The 16,225-nt window shown below is 45.2% G+C and overlaps 1 protein-coding gene across 2 annotated transcripts in view; it reads left to right on the top strand.

The window, feature by feature from the left end:
- The window catches only part of ryr2a (ryanodine receptor 2a (cardiac)), a 355,011-nt gene that overhangs the window by 17,668 nt on the left and 321,118 nt on the right, over positions 1-16,225 (top strand). For both annotated transcript variants that reach the window (XM_061705277.1, XM_061705276.1), the window contains exons 2-6: positions 7,383-7,502; positions 8,449-8,553; positions 9,631-9,705; positions 9,817-9,895; positions 10,423-10,535. In XM_061705277.1, the coding sequence (XP_061561261.1) occupies positions 7,383-7,502; positions 8,449-8,553; positions 9,631-9,705; positions 9,817-9,895; positions 10,423-10,535 (492 nt within the window). The remainder of the gene's footprint in view (positions 1-7,382; positions 7,503-8,448; positions 8,554-9,630; positions 9,706-9,816; positions 9,896-10,422; positions 10,536-16,225) is intronic.

Below are 16,225 nucleotides of genomic sequence, written 5' to 3'. Positions count from 1 at the left end.
AGTAGTGGAGATTTGAGAACAAAGAGGCTAATCAAACTGTTGGAGCAATGAGTGCGGCTGCATGGTGAGCAGAGACCACAGATAGAGTAGGGTCATTGAGTGTTTTTACAGTCGATAAACACTCACATTTGTCTGCGTGAGTGAAGAGAGGGCCAATTGACCAGGGAGTACATTTTCAGTGGTGGGTGTGAAAGGGAGCTCCAGTGACAAAACAGATGACAGCGCGGTACATGGTGTCTACCAAGAAAAGGTTTTGAAACTGATTTATAGGGTACATCTCCGAAATGTAAGGTTGGGAGCACAGTCATTTTAACGAGAAGTCATCTGGCAGAATGTGTCAACGAGGATTTATTCTTGTAGAGAGAACTTGATATGGGTTGAACTTTAAAGAGAAGAGTGTTGTTCAAATGTTGTTTCAAATGTACACTAGGAACATTAAGAGACAGAATATTGCTGAGGTGCTCGATTTGTGGGAGGTTTCTGTTGAAGATCCTGCATTTAGATTTGCATGTGTTCAGTGATAACTAGACTGGAAAGAGCATTTGGAATTTCAACAAAACTTGCGTGAAGTCTAGACAAGGCAGTGTGGACGGAGGAGCGAGAAGTATAAACAATTGTGTCATCGGCATACAAGTGGGCAAGAGCGTTACCAATAGGATGGATTATACTGTTGCTGTAAATATTGAAAAGAACCAAGTATCGAACCCTTTGGGACACTAATGAAAAGTGGTAAAAGGTCTGAGAGAACCTCCGCCCTCTCTGACTGCTTGCAGTGTGCGCCCAGAACATTCATTCATTCATTTTCCGTACCGCTTTTCCTCACTAGGGTCGCGGGCGTGCTGGAGTCTATCCCAGCTAACTCTGGGCGAAAGGCGGGGTACACCTTGAACTGGTCGCCAGCAAATCTCTAGGCACATATAAACAAACAGCCATTCACACCTACGGACAATTTAGTCTTCAGTCAACCTACCATGCATGTTTTTGGGATGTGGGATGAAAGCAGAGTACCAGGAGAAAACCAACGCAGGCATGGGGACTCCCCAACACGGGAGCTCGCCTTAGGACACCTGCATTACCGTTTGACAGGTGTACCGCGCTAGTCAAACTCCCCACCTGCCACTGTCCCTGGAGCTGGTCGCGCTTGGCCCGGCCGAGTGGCCGGGTGGCAAGCGCTTGGCGCCAGAGGCGAGAGCCCGCTCGGTGCTTGTCCTGCTGCCTCAGTGAAAGTGAAAAAAACGATCAGAGTAGTGGTATTTCACCGGCGGACCCCCTCCGAGGAGGAGACCTCCCACTTATTCTAAACCCATCATGTCTCTTCACAGTGCCAGACTAGAGTCAAGCTCAACAGGGTCTTCTTTCCCCGCTGATTCCGCCAAATCCGTTCTCTTGGCTGTGGTTTCGCTAGACGGCGGGTAGGGACAGTAATTCATCCGTTCATCGTTCATCCATTCATGTGCGTCACTACTTAGATTCATACCCTCTCCCCCGGATTTTCACGGGCCAGCAAGAGCTCACCGGACGCCGCCGGAACCGCGACGCTTTCCAGGGCGCGGGCCCCTCTCTCGGGGCGAACCCATTCCAGGGCGGCCCTGCCCTTCACGCAGAAAAGAGAACTATCCCCAAGGCACCCGCCGGCTTCTCCGGGATCGCTCACGTCGCCGCACTGGCCACCTGGGTCGCGCCTGTCTCCTCCCCTCCAGGTTCGGGGATCGGACGTAGGCCATCGCACCGCCCTTCTGAACGGCGCTCGCCCATCCCTTAGGACCGACTGACCCATGTTCAATTGCTGTTCACATGGAACCCTTCTCCACTTCAGCATTCAAAGCTCTCGTTTGAATATTTGCTACTACCACCGAGATCTGCACCAGCGATCCGAGGCTTCCGTGCGCACCGTGGCGGCCCTCCTACTCGTCGCAGCGTGGCTCTCTCTCCCCACGGGCGTGTCGAGTGGTGGGGGGGGGGGGCTGCCTGCGATGGCCGGGTGTGGGCCCGACGCTTCAGGGCTAGTTGATTCGGCAGGTGAGTGGTTTCACAGTCCTTGGCGGGTTCCGACTTCCATGGCCACCGTCCTGCTGTCTATATCGACCAACACCTTTTCTGGGGTCTGATGAGCGTCGGCATCGGCCGCCTTAACCCGTTTCATCCTGCAGTGCCGGTTCTGCTTACCAAAAGTGGCCCACTGGCGCCTCACATTCCACGCCCGGGCTCCAAGCCAGCGAGCCGGGCTTCTTACCCATTTAAAGTTTGAAAATAGGTTGAGGCCGTTTCGGCCCTAAGGCCTCTAGTCATTCGCTTTACCGGATAAAACTGCTGCGTTTTTTGTGTCTGAGCGCCAGCTATCCTGAGAGAACCTTCGGAGGGAACCAGCTACTAGATGGTTCGATTAGTCTTTCGCCCCTATACCCAGGTCGCACGACCGATTTGTACGTCAAGACAAATCTCCACCAGAGTTTCCTCTGGCTTCGCCCTGCTCAGGAATAATTCACTATCTTTCGGGTCCTATCGCGCGTGCTCGGGCTCCACCTCCCCGACACGGCAGGCGAGACGGGCCGGTGGTGCACCCGGGTTTTCCCGTAAACAGGGTCGGCACCAAGATCCCACCGCGGCCTGCCCGGTCGACAGCCGCACCGGGGGCGGGGGGACCTGCCCTCGTTGGGAGAGGAGGGCGCAGTGAGCACTTTGTTCCATGGCCCCGGGGGGAGGCGGCGAGGTCTGGGGGCAGCGCTGTAGAGCGAGCGGGCCGTGGAGGAGCTGAGGGGGGTGGGGGGGTTGGCGAGGTAAAAGGGCGCTGGGCTGCTCCCTGTTCGCTCGCCACTACTGAGGGAATCCTGGTTAGTTTATTTCCCTCCGCTTAGTAATATGCTTAAATTCAGCGGGTCGTCTCGTCTGATCTGAGGTCGGAGGCGAGGAGGTGCGGGCGGGGCGGAAGGGGCCGAGGGCCTGGCGGGCCAACCCCGGAGGCTAACCCTTAGACAAGGCCTCTGGGTATTTAACCCTTGAATCCCGCCTCTTGTTCTCTTTCGTGTCTGGCTCTGTTGTTTTTTCCTCGGGCTGGCTCTGTGTGCCCTGAGGATAGTTTTCTTGGTGGTCGTGTGGGTCATATCTATTGCGCGTTTTGTCCAGGCTGATTGTTGATGTCTCTGCAGATGCTCAAGTCTCCGATGAGAGCGGATAATGGAATGTGACAGCACGTAATGCAGCATAGTGACTCGGTGACCTCTTTTCCGAAGAATTTGACACAATAGGCGTGCAGTGCCAGGTGGTGGCATGGATATGTGTCAGAGCTATCTATTTCCTATACCGCTTATCCTCATAAGGGTCGTGGATGAGCTCGGCCCTTTGCCAGCTGATTCTGGGTGAGAGGCTTGGTACACACTGTACTGGTCACCAGTCGCAACTTATACACTACTATTTTATTCACTGATTGAAAGAAATTGTATTGTTCTACTGCTTTGTAGTATTTTTCAATTCCAGTTTAAGTTAGAAAATATGCTTCCTTGCCCTGTACCAAGGAGTGCTGTACACAAACTTACAGAAATGTATTCTTAGAAGCCGTGTCATGTGAAATTCAATTAAATTGCAATGAATGTAAAATCATAATTTCCCTGATATTGTGATTGAATGTCATTGTAAATAATCGGAACCACCTTGAATACTGTGTATCGACTTGAGTGATCTTGTGTGTAGCAGTATCTGGCCAAGTAAAGTGTGCACCTCCTCCCCCACCCCCCCTTTTTTGTGCCCTCTCTGCTCTGATTACATCATCACTGATTCATCCCATCCTCCACACTAACTCGCTCACAAGCTTTTAAAACCCTCTGCACTGACCTGCCCATCGGCAAATTTTGTGTTTGAAATCCCTGATGCTGTAAAACACACACACACATGCAAACGCACACATGCACAGACGCCCACACGCACACCCACACACACACACACACACACACACACGCATAGGTAAAGTTGCAATGAAGATATTCATTCTGTTGTATATAAAAAACATATACATATATATGCATGTTGGGGTGACTTAACGAGTGATTTTAGTCACCGAAGGTTGGACAACCACAACTGGAATATGGCCTTGTGGGTGTTGAACATTTTGGAGTAAAACTGCGACTGAGGAATGGGGTTGTGCTGGGGTATATGTATGTTTCTGTGTGAAAATTGTGAAATCAATTCAAAGAAATACTCTTTTTTTTATTTTTTTTAAAATAAATGTTACTTGTACTGTATACATACGTGTGTATATATATTTCGACATCTATAAACTGTCTTTTTCAGTGCTTAGTTGTATGCGTTGCTTCCGGTTTAGTGTGATTTGACGCTTAACGTTATGACTCAAGCTATTTTGTCTCATGGAGGCCACCATCTCACTTAATATATGTATAAAATTTAGGAAAAAGCGACGACAAACCTTTTATCAGTCTCATAATCTAAAGGTTGCCACATTTTATGAAATACAAGTCCTAGATGACAGAGGTTTCCTTATTAAACACACACACTTATTAAACACACACAAAACACATCAAAGGGTGGATTTTTATAGAATATTTAAATAACTCTACAAGGGACCTATAGAGAAACAAACAGACAGGTCTAACTACAAAAAGGAATAACGCTAATAATGGTGAAAGAAAGAGAAAGGACAGCACACGAAAAAGGCAATAGAACATCGTGTGTTGCTGGACTACAGTTGAAAAGGTGACCGTTTAATGGGTTCAGTTCGAATGAGAGAGAGAGAGAGAGAGAGAGAGAGATAGAGAGAGAGAGAGAGAGAGAGAGAGAGAGAAAATACAAGAGAGCCAGACAAAAAAAAGAGAATGAGAGAGGTGGTATTCAAGGGTTAAATATCCAGGGGGCGGTGTCTAAACGTGACGGCGAAGATTGGAGAAGACCACACCCATCGACTTGAATTTCAGTCTGCAATTTAGCCAGAATGGAAGAATGGTGTGCAGCGTGTATGGTTTAAATAAAAATTTTATTAATGTAGGAGAAAAGAATGAGCTGGAAGCGACGCCTGCGTTACTTCTGGTTTAGCGTAATTTTAAGTTTAATTGTTAAAATCAAACCGATATGTCTCGCAAAGGGGAACCACGTCACTTTTTATGTGCATAAAATTTAGGGAAAGTGACGAGAAACCTTTTTATCAGTCTCGTAATCTGAAGTTTGCTGCATTTTCTGAAGTTTTGATCAGGGTTATAGACGGCCAGAGGTTTCATTCCTCAAACGCAAACACACACAACAATGCAGGTAGTGAATTTTATATTTTTTTTTAATGAGATCTAACATGGGGAATCTACAAAAGGGAAATAATGCAGGAAAACAAAACAAAACAAAACAAACAAAGTACAGACGGACATTGGCAAAGGAAAAGGACTTGTGATGTGAGGGTGGAATGAGCGTGCAGTGAATGCATACACCTGAGGATTCCTGTTCTTGTTAGTATATGCACTAATCTGTACTTTTAGTAGACCGCAATGTTGGACTTACGTGTCTTTAACAGGATTGAGGCAGGCAGGTCAAGCTTCTGGGTGTTCGGCCGGCCCGGTCCGCACGGGGATTAGGTGGATTTGGCAGAAAGGAAGAAGAAAAAGAAAAAAAGGAGCCCAGAAAGTTCCCAGGCAGGACGGCCAGAGCCCGGGTGTCTCTGCTCGCAAGACGTTCGGAGCGGGCGCACTGTGCCCGCTTCCGTCCCCCTGGGGTGAGCTCAGGCCCCCAAAAAGGGTAGCTCGAAGCGCTTGCAGGATGCTCTGCAGTCGGGGATGGTCCGATGTGTCCTTGCCACCTCGTGGCGAGTTAGGCGTCCTGCATGGGCCAGTCTTCAGCAAGTTGGTCAAAGGAGACAAGAGCTGACACTGAGCGAGCATAGCTCCGGCCTATTTATGGCCACCCCCCCAACACCGCCCTCCTTCCTTTCCCACCACCTTCGGGACCAAAAGGGAAGCTGGATTGCCTCTGAGTGTTACTTTTCCATTTTACGATTTTTTTGTGGTTTAAAACCGGTGGAATAAAATATTAATTATTGGATTAAAGATAACAAGACCATTGTTCAGAGTTGCATTGTCACACGCCCATCCTCTTTAATACCTGTAATGAATGTTTCAAATGTTATGTGATTGTTGAGAACATGGGAATATTTGCAATGTGGCATTTGTGTGGTGTGGAGTGAATCATTTCATCTGGTTCAGTTAACAACAGATTCGACATCAGACATTGAAGTTTGCAGAAATAAAGTCACTAGTGCCATTCATGTAAAGTATTAGACCCCAAAATATTAGACCCCAGTCACTCCGTGGTCGTCCACCGGAGAGAGCGCCGGTAGCCCGAGACTGGGGTTCTGGGGGGGCGCCGGTAGCCTGAGACTGGGGTTCTGGGTGTCATCTTTTAATTGCGTGTCCGCTACAGGTGTAAAAATCATATCTTAATGTAAAATACTCCCAACTTTGTACTCCTACTCATAGATCAAGCATATAGAATGATTGTTCAAAATGTAGTCTTGGCAAATCAACTGCTTATGGTTCAATCACATTAGATGCTGTCTGGGCTTCAAATCAAGACAAACAGTTCTCAAAGTCTCGCAGATGCACCTGCAAAGCTGACACACTGACACAGACATCAAGGCATACATTTGGAACATGACTGCAGAGTTCATGAAACATAAAAACAGACATTTTATCTTCAGTTAAAAACAACCCCGAATGGAAGTCCACAGGTTGCAGTACTCTCAAACGCCAGTGTGTGGCGCCTTGTGTGCATGTTTGAATATTAAGCAAACAGTTCATTGCTGTATTTGCGTTCCATTGTTGATCTGTCCCAACTTGGTCTTCTCGGAGAGAGAATCCCCAACCTTTTGGCTGCTGTCAGTTCAAACGAAGAAAATGACTCTTTGATGACTGTAAACCAAGATTTCGAAGGAACCTGCTAATTAATTTAGGGTAACACTTGACATACGCTAGGCGTCCTTTTAGTGGCCGTCTCACACAGCAGGGCCGCAGGGAGGCATGCAGTTTATCAAGTTGTTGATGGGGGTGTTGTCAACTGGGTCCGAGTCACTTCAGCGCCTAATGTGACTTAGGGAGCACTCACACTGGGTCAGTATGATCGCACCACACTTGGGCATGGTTATCCATCCGTCCTCTTTCGCTCGATGCCACATGCTTACACTGTACTGTATTGTATCACTTCATGATGCATTACTGCAACTTTGCTTACTTTGTGCCTTGCTTAGTCATTCTGTTTATTTCTATTAATAGTATTCAAACATGCCTTGCCCAACAACACATCAGTAACGACTAGATATGCCATCACTTTTGACTGAAGACATGCTTTAGTCTTTACAATTAGGAATGTACTGATTGTGTGTTTGTGTGTATACTTAGAATGATGAGGTGGTCCTACAGTGTTCGGCCACAATCCATAAGGAGCAACAGAAACTCTGCCTGGCTGCTGAAGGCTTCGGAAACAGGCTGTGTTTCCTTGAATCAATCTCCAATTCCAAGGTACTGAACAGACCTTTACGCTTCTTCATATGCCATATGAGTACACTACTACATATTTGTCAACAATGCACAAATGTGCAGACAGAAAACATAGTTCTATTCTTTCTCTGAAATGATACCCTTTCAATGGGTTCCATTGATAGGAAATGCAAATGCATATTTGGACCTGGCGAACTTGATCTAAAATTTGGGCAGCTGACATATGACCAAGCAAGGGCAATATCATGGCGAAATGTGGAGGAACAAAAGATAAGAGAACGACCGGTATTTTTTTTTTCATGGAGTGTACAGTATTTGACTGACTGCCAATTAAAGTGTGCTGAGTTTGTTTTCTTTTGTTGTGGTTTATCTGAGGATTAAAAAGTGTACAAACACCACTGAATTAGAGCCATTGAATTAGAGCACGAGGCAGTTCAAAGGCCCTCTTGGAGTCAGTGTTTATTATTCTCCTGATGAATTTAAAGCCTTTTTGGGAGGCCTCAGCATGCTTGAAAACTTAGCAATACTTGCAAGTGCATATGTTTTGGAAAAAAAATATTTTAGGGCTTCCAAATAAAAGTTCCCCGACATCAGTTTCACTGACTGGTTAGTTTATTTAGTGCATGTCTATTGTACCAGGAAAGTCTCAAGGGTCCATGCCTGAATTTCAACATGAAGTTGGCCATTTTAGTTTGAAGTAGCCATTTATGGGTGAATTCTAGGTCTTGTACAAACCGCGACTGGGGAATTCACCCAAATGAGCCCCAATCGGTCGCACGTTACTCGACACAGAGGCGACATTAAATCGCAAAGCTTTTTTTGGGGGGGAGTCTTTGTCATCTAATGTTGGTGGAGCAGGACATCAAAGTTTGAGTATATCAGAGGTTCACCATGAAAAAGAAGGGGTGAGAGCCCATTCGTAACTGCTTGCAGTTTAATTTTGTTGTTGTTGTTGTTGTTGTTTCAGAATGTACCTCCAGATCTGTCAATATGTACTTTCGTGGTTGAGCAGTCACTGTCGGTTCGTGCCCTTCAGGAGATGCTTGCCAGTACTGAAGCGAAGACCGGGGGAGTGAGTTGGGCAGGAGTTTCCCAAATTTCACATTTCAGGCAATTCACCTGTCGTTTCAGTCTGTGATGCATTAGTAAAATAACGAGAAGAAACATAAAGGGAAAAAAGGCAAATATGTAAAAAATAAGTCATATTTCATAGGTACAATAATAGATGTTGAACAATAGGTACATCAACATTGTAAGTTAAATTTAATTTTAGGGTCAATTAAGGAAAAATAGGAAATCCAAAATCCAAAAACTTTTGGTAAACTCCAGCACTTATCCAGGTGTTAGCTGCTCCCGTTGGAGGCTAGTCTCGACTATTGGGGAGCTCTCTCTGCTCCTCAAGGACTGAAGTCAGGGCTAATTCCCTGTCGGACAAATTATTCATACCCTGGCCGTGTTAAACTAAATTTGAGTTTATTTTATTCTTGTTGGGGATTTCGAGGCAAACGCAATTGTAAAGAATCCTATAGAAGAATCCATTTGGATAATCTGGAGATTTCTAACCAACTATCAAGTTACAATATTGAATATTTCTGTATAGGCGTATGACGTTTTCTACTTTATACATGAAAAAGTTTTATTATTTTTATTTCTGATATTCATTTGCGGCGGCACGGGGGAGAACTGGTTAGCACGTCCGAGAACTTGTTAGCACGTCCGCCTCGCAGTTCTGAGATCCCGGCGTTAAATCTGGCCTCGCCTGTGTGACGTTTGCATTGTTCTCCCTGGGTGTGCCCCGCTTCTAGATATTTTGACAGGCAGAACAATTAAAAGGTCTTCCACTAGATGGCAGAAGGTACGGTAAAACTTTATGTGTACCCGCCTGTTGTCATTCATACAAAACAATCATACCTTTGAGTTCAATAAACTGGGCCAGATTTCAAAGTGAGTAAGTAAATTTGATCATCATTATTTCAGTTTAGTGGGGTGCCGTTTTCGTAATGGAAAATATGTGCCTTAGCTCAATAAAGGTTAGGAAACACTGCATAAATCTTATTTCATATAATACAAATCACTTTTTGTTGCCAGAGATTTGGATGTTTTTGGCTGATTCATGCTGTTTTTGTTTCCAATCAATACCTTTTGCCAGACGATCCAAGGGGGTGGTCATCGCACGTTATTATATGGGCATGCGGTCCTTCTGCGTCACTCTTACAGTGGAATGGTCTGTACACACACTGCTAGAATTCCCATCCGACATTTTCCAAATACCTTTTGATCTTTAATTTTTCAGATGAATACATGCATTGATTTTGGATATTGTTTATCTACGCAGTACCTGTGTTGTCTATCCACCTCCCGATCATCCACAGACAAATTAGCTTTTGATGTGGGGCTTCAGGAAGACACCACAGGTATTTATGGAAAATGTTTCTATTTCTAATCTTTTTGTCATCGTCCTCTCTTTGTTTTAGTTTAGGACGGCACGATATTGGAAAAAAATGACATTGTGATTTTTTTTTTTGAAACCTGCGATATATATTGTGATGTGCAATAATACACCATCAGTGCGGGGAAAGTGCAGTTCATCGTTCCTAAAATGAACTCGTTCAGTTCATAATTCAAAATTTTGAACTAAGTCCAAAAATGAACTCGTTCATAGTTCTTTTTTTTTTTTCAATATGTTGCTGACTGGCTATTACCCTCAAAATACTGGCATTTCAGTTCCCCATTGTTGCCACCCATTCAGTCCACACTAGCAGCCAGCTGCAGCTTTCACCCTACAATCTCAAGAACATGAGAAAAAGCGTGTTGCTTGAACGGTGTTTTTTTAAATGAGGAATTAAAACAAAAACAGGACCTTTGTCCTTAATGCTGATAGAATTGTGTCAAATTGACCAAAGGCTTTTTGTGAGTCATGTTTAACTGTGTATCTGTTCAGGTGAAGCGTGCTGGTGGACCATTCATCCAGCATCAAAGCAACGTTCCGAGGGGGAGAAGGTTAGGGTGGGGGATGATCTCATTCTGGTCAGCATTTCATCCGAGAGATATCTGGTAATTAGCTTCTGCATGTGGGAGCATGTGACGAGGAAGCTCAAATATACTGTGAATATAAGAAGTCTACATACCTCCGTTTAAATGTCATGTTTTTTGTGTGATATGAAACTAAGAATGAAAATCAGTTCATCTTTTTACACCACCATTAGTGTGACTAGAATGGAAGTATAAACAATGAGATAATGCGGTTGCACAAGTGTACACACCTCTCAAAACTGGGAGTGTTGTTTTCCGAATTAAATTTAATCACATTTGAACTCATGTTAAATGGGATCAGCAGGGAGCTGCTGCCATGTGGGCTGGCTGTGGCTCAGTTGGTATAGCTGGTAGTCCACTGACCGAAGGGTCGTTGGTTTGAATCCTGGCTCCAACTGTCCGATGTCAAAGTGTCCTTGGGCAACCTGGTTAAACAAAGGAAATTAATCACAACTTTCGGTAACTCAGAGCGTTGTTGGAGTGTGCCATTAGATACTAACAGAACTGACACATTCAATATGGCGGATGTACTGACGTATCCCTCCCAATAGCCAGCACGTTCATTAGTAAAATTATAGAAACTGAAGCACGCTCTGTGTCTCTGAGTACCGCAAACTCGGGGAGCGGTGAGAACGTCGGACTGGGTTTCCGAATGCACCCAGACACCGAGGCGAAGCTAGGATTGGTGCGAGACTACATGACGTCACGACAGGAAGCAGCTTAGGCCACAAAACAAGCCGTTCAGAGCCACGTACATGAGAGCCCAGCATTGGTCCTTCACCAAGTTGTTTGACTACGGATTTTCAAATAAATTGTAAAACTTTTCATCCGGCCTAATCATTGTAGAATCACCCCGACCAGAATAAACAAAGCGAGTAATCAAGGTTTGAACGGTCGGCAGGCTAAACCTGGGCCACAAATTTTCCTGGTTCTGTTTTTACCTCTAACAAATGGTGCCGTGACCTCCCGGGTTCTGGAGAAGTGCAATACAGGGAAGGCGAACCAAGACATCCGAACACTGCAGCAACTAAAGGTAAGCAGAAAGCCTTTGGCTAAATTTCTGCTGGATTGTCTGTTTCAGTACCTCCCTGTGTTGTTTAAATTTAAGTGGCACAAAGTTTAAAGAGACGATAAGGGTACGTTTTTAAGAATTGAAAAGGTTGGAAAAGGTGTTTTATTGTCGATGTGTAAAAAACGCATTAGCACCTCGGGTTGGAGTCCCTGGCGGGTACCGACGTGTTCCCACCTAAAGAGGTTTTAAAGCCCTAGATTAATCCGGCGTGTGAATCTTAGAGATAGGTTTAGGTGCCCTGAGGAGCCAAATTGGCAAATTCTAAAAGGTTGAGATTCCCAAACTCCGCGGTGATGGTAGTATAAAATATATAATATTTCACGAAATTGCACGAGTGAGCGTTGGAAGAATTTTTACAAGGTATATTTATGGTAACTTGCACGGTGTACGACTGGTTAGCACATCTGCCTCACAGTTCTGAGGACAGAGGTTCAAATCCGGCCTTGCCTGTGTAGTGTTTGTATGTTTGTATATATGTTCCTCCCACATCCCAAAAGCATGCATGGTAGGTTAACTGAAGACTCTAAATTGCCCATAAGTGTGAATGTGAGTGTGAATGGTTGTTTGTTTCTATGTGCTCTGCGATTGGCTGGCGACCAGTTCGACGAAGTAGTTCTGAGCATCCCAGACAGAGAGAGAGTCGTGATTGGTGCAGATTGTAATGTACATGTTGGTGAAAGAAATAGGGGTGATGAAAAAGTGATGGGTAAGTACGGCATCCAGGAAAGGAACTTGGAGGGAAAGATGGTGGTAGACTTTGCAAAAAGGATGCAACACTTGAGCACATTTTTCCAGAATAGGCAAGAACATAGGGTGAGCTACAAGAGTGGCGGTAGAAGCACGCAGGGGGATTACATCTTGTCCAGACGATGTATTCTGAAGGAGGTTACCAACTGTAAGGTAGTGGTAGGGGAGAGTGTGGCTTGACAGCATAGGATGGTGGTGTGTAAGATGACTCTGGTGGTGGGGAGGAAGATTAGGAAGACAAAGGCAGAGCACAGAACCATGTGGTGGAAGCTGTGACAGGACGAGTGTTGTGCAGCTTTTCGGGAAGAGGTGAGACAGGCTCTCGGTGGACAGGAGGAGCTTCCAGAAAACTGGACCGCTGCAGCCAAGGTGATCAGAGAGGCAGGCATGAGAGCACTTGGTGTATCTTCTGGCACAGTACAGGAAATCATACAAGGAAAAAGGTTAGCAAGAAGTGGGAAACTGAGAGGAACGAGGAGAGGTGAAAGGAATACATTGAGATGCGACACAGGGCAAAGGCCAAACAAGAGGCATATGATGACATGTATGCCAGGTTGGACACTAAAGAAGGAGAAAAGGATCTATACAGGCTGGCCAGACAGAGGGATAGCGATGGGAAGGATGTGCAGCAGGTTAGGGTGATTAAGGATAGAGATGGAAATATGTTGACTGGTGCCAGTAGTGTGCTAGATAGATGGAAAGAATACTTCGAGTAGTTGATGAATGAGGAAAATGAGAGACAAGGCAGAGTAGAAGAGGCAAGTGTGGTGGACCAGGAAGTGGCAATGATTAGTAAGGGGGAAGTTAGAAAGGCATTAAGGAGGATGAAAAATGGAAAGGCAGTTGGTCCTGAGGAGGTATGGAAGCATCTAGGAGAGGTGGCTGTGGAGTTTTTGACCAGCTTGTTCAATAGAATTCTAGTGCGTGAGAAGATGCCTGAGGAATGGAGGAAAAGTGTGCTGGTGCCCATTTTTAAGAACAAGGGTGATGTGCAGAGCTGTGGGAACTATAGAGGAATAAAGATGATGTGCCACACATTGAAGTTATGGGAAAGAGTAGTGGAGGCTAGACTCAGGACAGAAGTGAGTATTTGTGAGCAACAGTATGGTTTCATGCCGAGAAAGAGTACCACAGATGCATTATTTGCCTTGAGGATGTCAGAGGGAGCGACATTGTGTCTTTGTAGATCTAGAGAAAGCGTATGACAGGGTACCCAGAGAGGACTTTGGTACTGCATGCGGAAGTCTGGAGTGGCAGAGAAGTATGTTCGAATAATACAGGGCAGCAGAACAGTGGTGAGGTGTGCAATAGTTGTGACAGACAAATTTAAGGTGGAAGTGGGACTGCCTCAGTGTTCAGCCCTGAGCCCCTTCCTGTTTGCAGTGGTGATGGATAGGCTGACAGATGAGGTTAGACTGGAATCCCCGTGGACCATGATGTTTGCAGATGACATTGTGATCTGCAGTGAAAGCAGGGAGCAGGTGGAGGAACAGTTAGAAAGATGGAGGCATGCACTGGAAAGCAGAAGAATGAAGATTAGCCGAAGTAAGACAAAATATATGTGCATGAATGAGAGTGGTGGTGGGGGAAGAGTGAGGCTACAGGGAGAAGAGATAGCGAGGGTGGAGGACTTGAAATACTTGGGGTCAACCATGGGGTCAACCATCCAGAGCAATGGTGAGTGTGGTCAGGGAGTGAAGAAATGGGTCCAAGCAGGTTGAAACGGGTGGAGGTCAGGTGTGTTATGTGACAGAAGAGTCTCTGCTTGGATGAAGGGCAAAGTTTATAAAACAGTGGGTGAGGCCAGACATGATGTACGGATTAGAGACAGTGGCACTGAAGAGACAACAGGAAGCAGAGCTGGAGGTGGCGGAAATGAAGATGTTGAGGTTCGCTCTTGGAGTGACCAGGTTGGATAAAATTAGAAATGAGCTCATCAGAGGGACAGCCAAGGTGTTTGTGTTTTGGAGACAAAGTTAGAGAGAGCAGACTTTGATGGTTTGGACACATCCATAGGAGACATAGTGAGTATATTGGTAGAAGGATGATGAGGATGGAGCTGTCAGGCAAGAGAGCGAGAGGTAGACCAAATAGAACGTTGATGGATGTCATGAGGGAAGACATGAGGGCAGTTGGTGTTCGAGAGGAGGATGCAGGAGATAGGCTTCCATGGAAAAGGATGACGCGCTGTGGCGACCCCTAAAGGGACAAGCCGAAAGGAAAAGAAGAAGAAGTTGTCGATCTGAGGTTCTCCCAACCTTTTGGTTGGCATCTCACTTCTGCACAACAAGGGGTCTTTGATGAATGGAAGCCAAGATTTCTAGGGGAGCTGTTAATTAGTTTAAGGTCCGGGTGACATAAACCAGGCTTCCTGTGACTGTGTCTGGCTCAGCGTGGCAACAGGAAGGGATGCCGAGTTTATCAGATGTGGGGCTTAAGGCTGCACCTTGTTCCGTCAGGGCATACCATCTGTTGATCGCGTATGTCTGCTACAGATGGATATTTGACTTGACTTAAGTTCTAGCTAAAGAAAAACAGCCCCAAAGCATGATCCTGTCACTGCCTTGCTTCACTGTAGGTCTGGCGTTCATTTGATGATGAGCAAGATTGTAAATGGTAAATGGACTGCACTTATATCGCGCTTTATCTACACTATGACAGTGCCCATATTGCTTTACAAAACCTCACATTCACCCATTCACACACTAATGAGCGTCTGCTGCCATGCAAGGCGCTGCCAGGCCCACTGGGAGCAAATTGGGTTTCAGTGTCTTGCCCAAGGACACTTTGACATTTGGAGCCGGGATTCGACCAGCTACCCTTCGGTCAGTGGACGACCCACTCTACCTACTGAGCCACAGCCGCTGTTTGCGCCAGACATACCTTTTGGAATTATGGCCAAAGAAATTCAACCTTGGTTTCATCTGACCATAACACATTTTCCTGCATGCGTTTGGGAGGTTTCAAGTCTTTTTGCAAAATTTCAAAATACAACGCTGCTCATCAGAGGCACTTTAAATAGTGGCAGATGTGTGATGACACATTTAATGTGAAATTAAATGTGATCGGTAACCCAGTCACATCCATAGTTATAAAGAGTTATATGCAAACTTGTGCAGCCAATTTAATTTCACACTTTCGAAAATATATATTTTTCTTCAATTGACCTGTACAGGTCTATAGGTCCCATTGGTGAAAAGTTTGGAAATTATTTATCTCTGTCTCATTTTTTAATATTACAATAAACTAGAATTTGAACAGGGGTGAGTAGACTGTTTATATCCACTGTCCTGTATATTCACATATTTCTGTCATACACACACACGCACACACACAGAGTGCAGTTAAGAAGTAATTATTTTTTACTTACAAGTGCTCCAATTTACAGGTTTTTCAAGTTACTTTTTACTTTGTGTTACGAGCAACATTTGCATTTGTGTTACAAGTACACTCTGCTTCTCAGTACAAGGGAATGAAATTACAACCGCTGAAATACAGCGAACTGATCGTCACTGTTGGTTACCAGATTTTCTGACAGACAGCAGAATCAATTGTTCCATTAATCACAGAAAGTCGTCCGGGTACCGAAGTAGAAAAGCAGCCCAATACCGTGACACTGCCATGTTTGTGGATGGCATGAGGTTCTTTTGATAAAATGCTGTGTTATTTTTACACAAGCTGCAACTGGCTGCACACCTTACAAAAAGTGCAACGTTTGTCTCGTTAGCCCACTCTATACAGCGGCTAAAATAAGTATTTAACACGTCACCATTTTTATATTTCCATTAAATATATTTCCAAAGGCGCTATTGATATTAAAATTTCACCAGATGTTGGGGACAACCCAAGTCATCCATACATACAAAGAAAGTAGAACAAATAAACTCAGAAA

The sequence above is a fragment of the Phycodurus eques genome, chromosome 19 (assembly GCF_024500275.1).
Source record: "Phycodurus eques isolate BA_2022a chromosome 19, UOR_Pequ_1.1, whole genome shotgun sequence".
In the NCBI taxonomy this organism is placed as follows: domain Eukaryota; kingdom Metazoa; phylum Chordata; class Actinopteri; order Syngnathiformes; family Syngnathidae; genus Phycodurus; species Phycodurus eques.
This window is presented reverse-complemented; position numbering and strand designations above follow the sequence as displayed.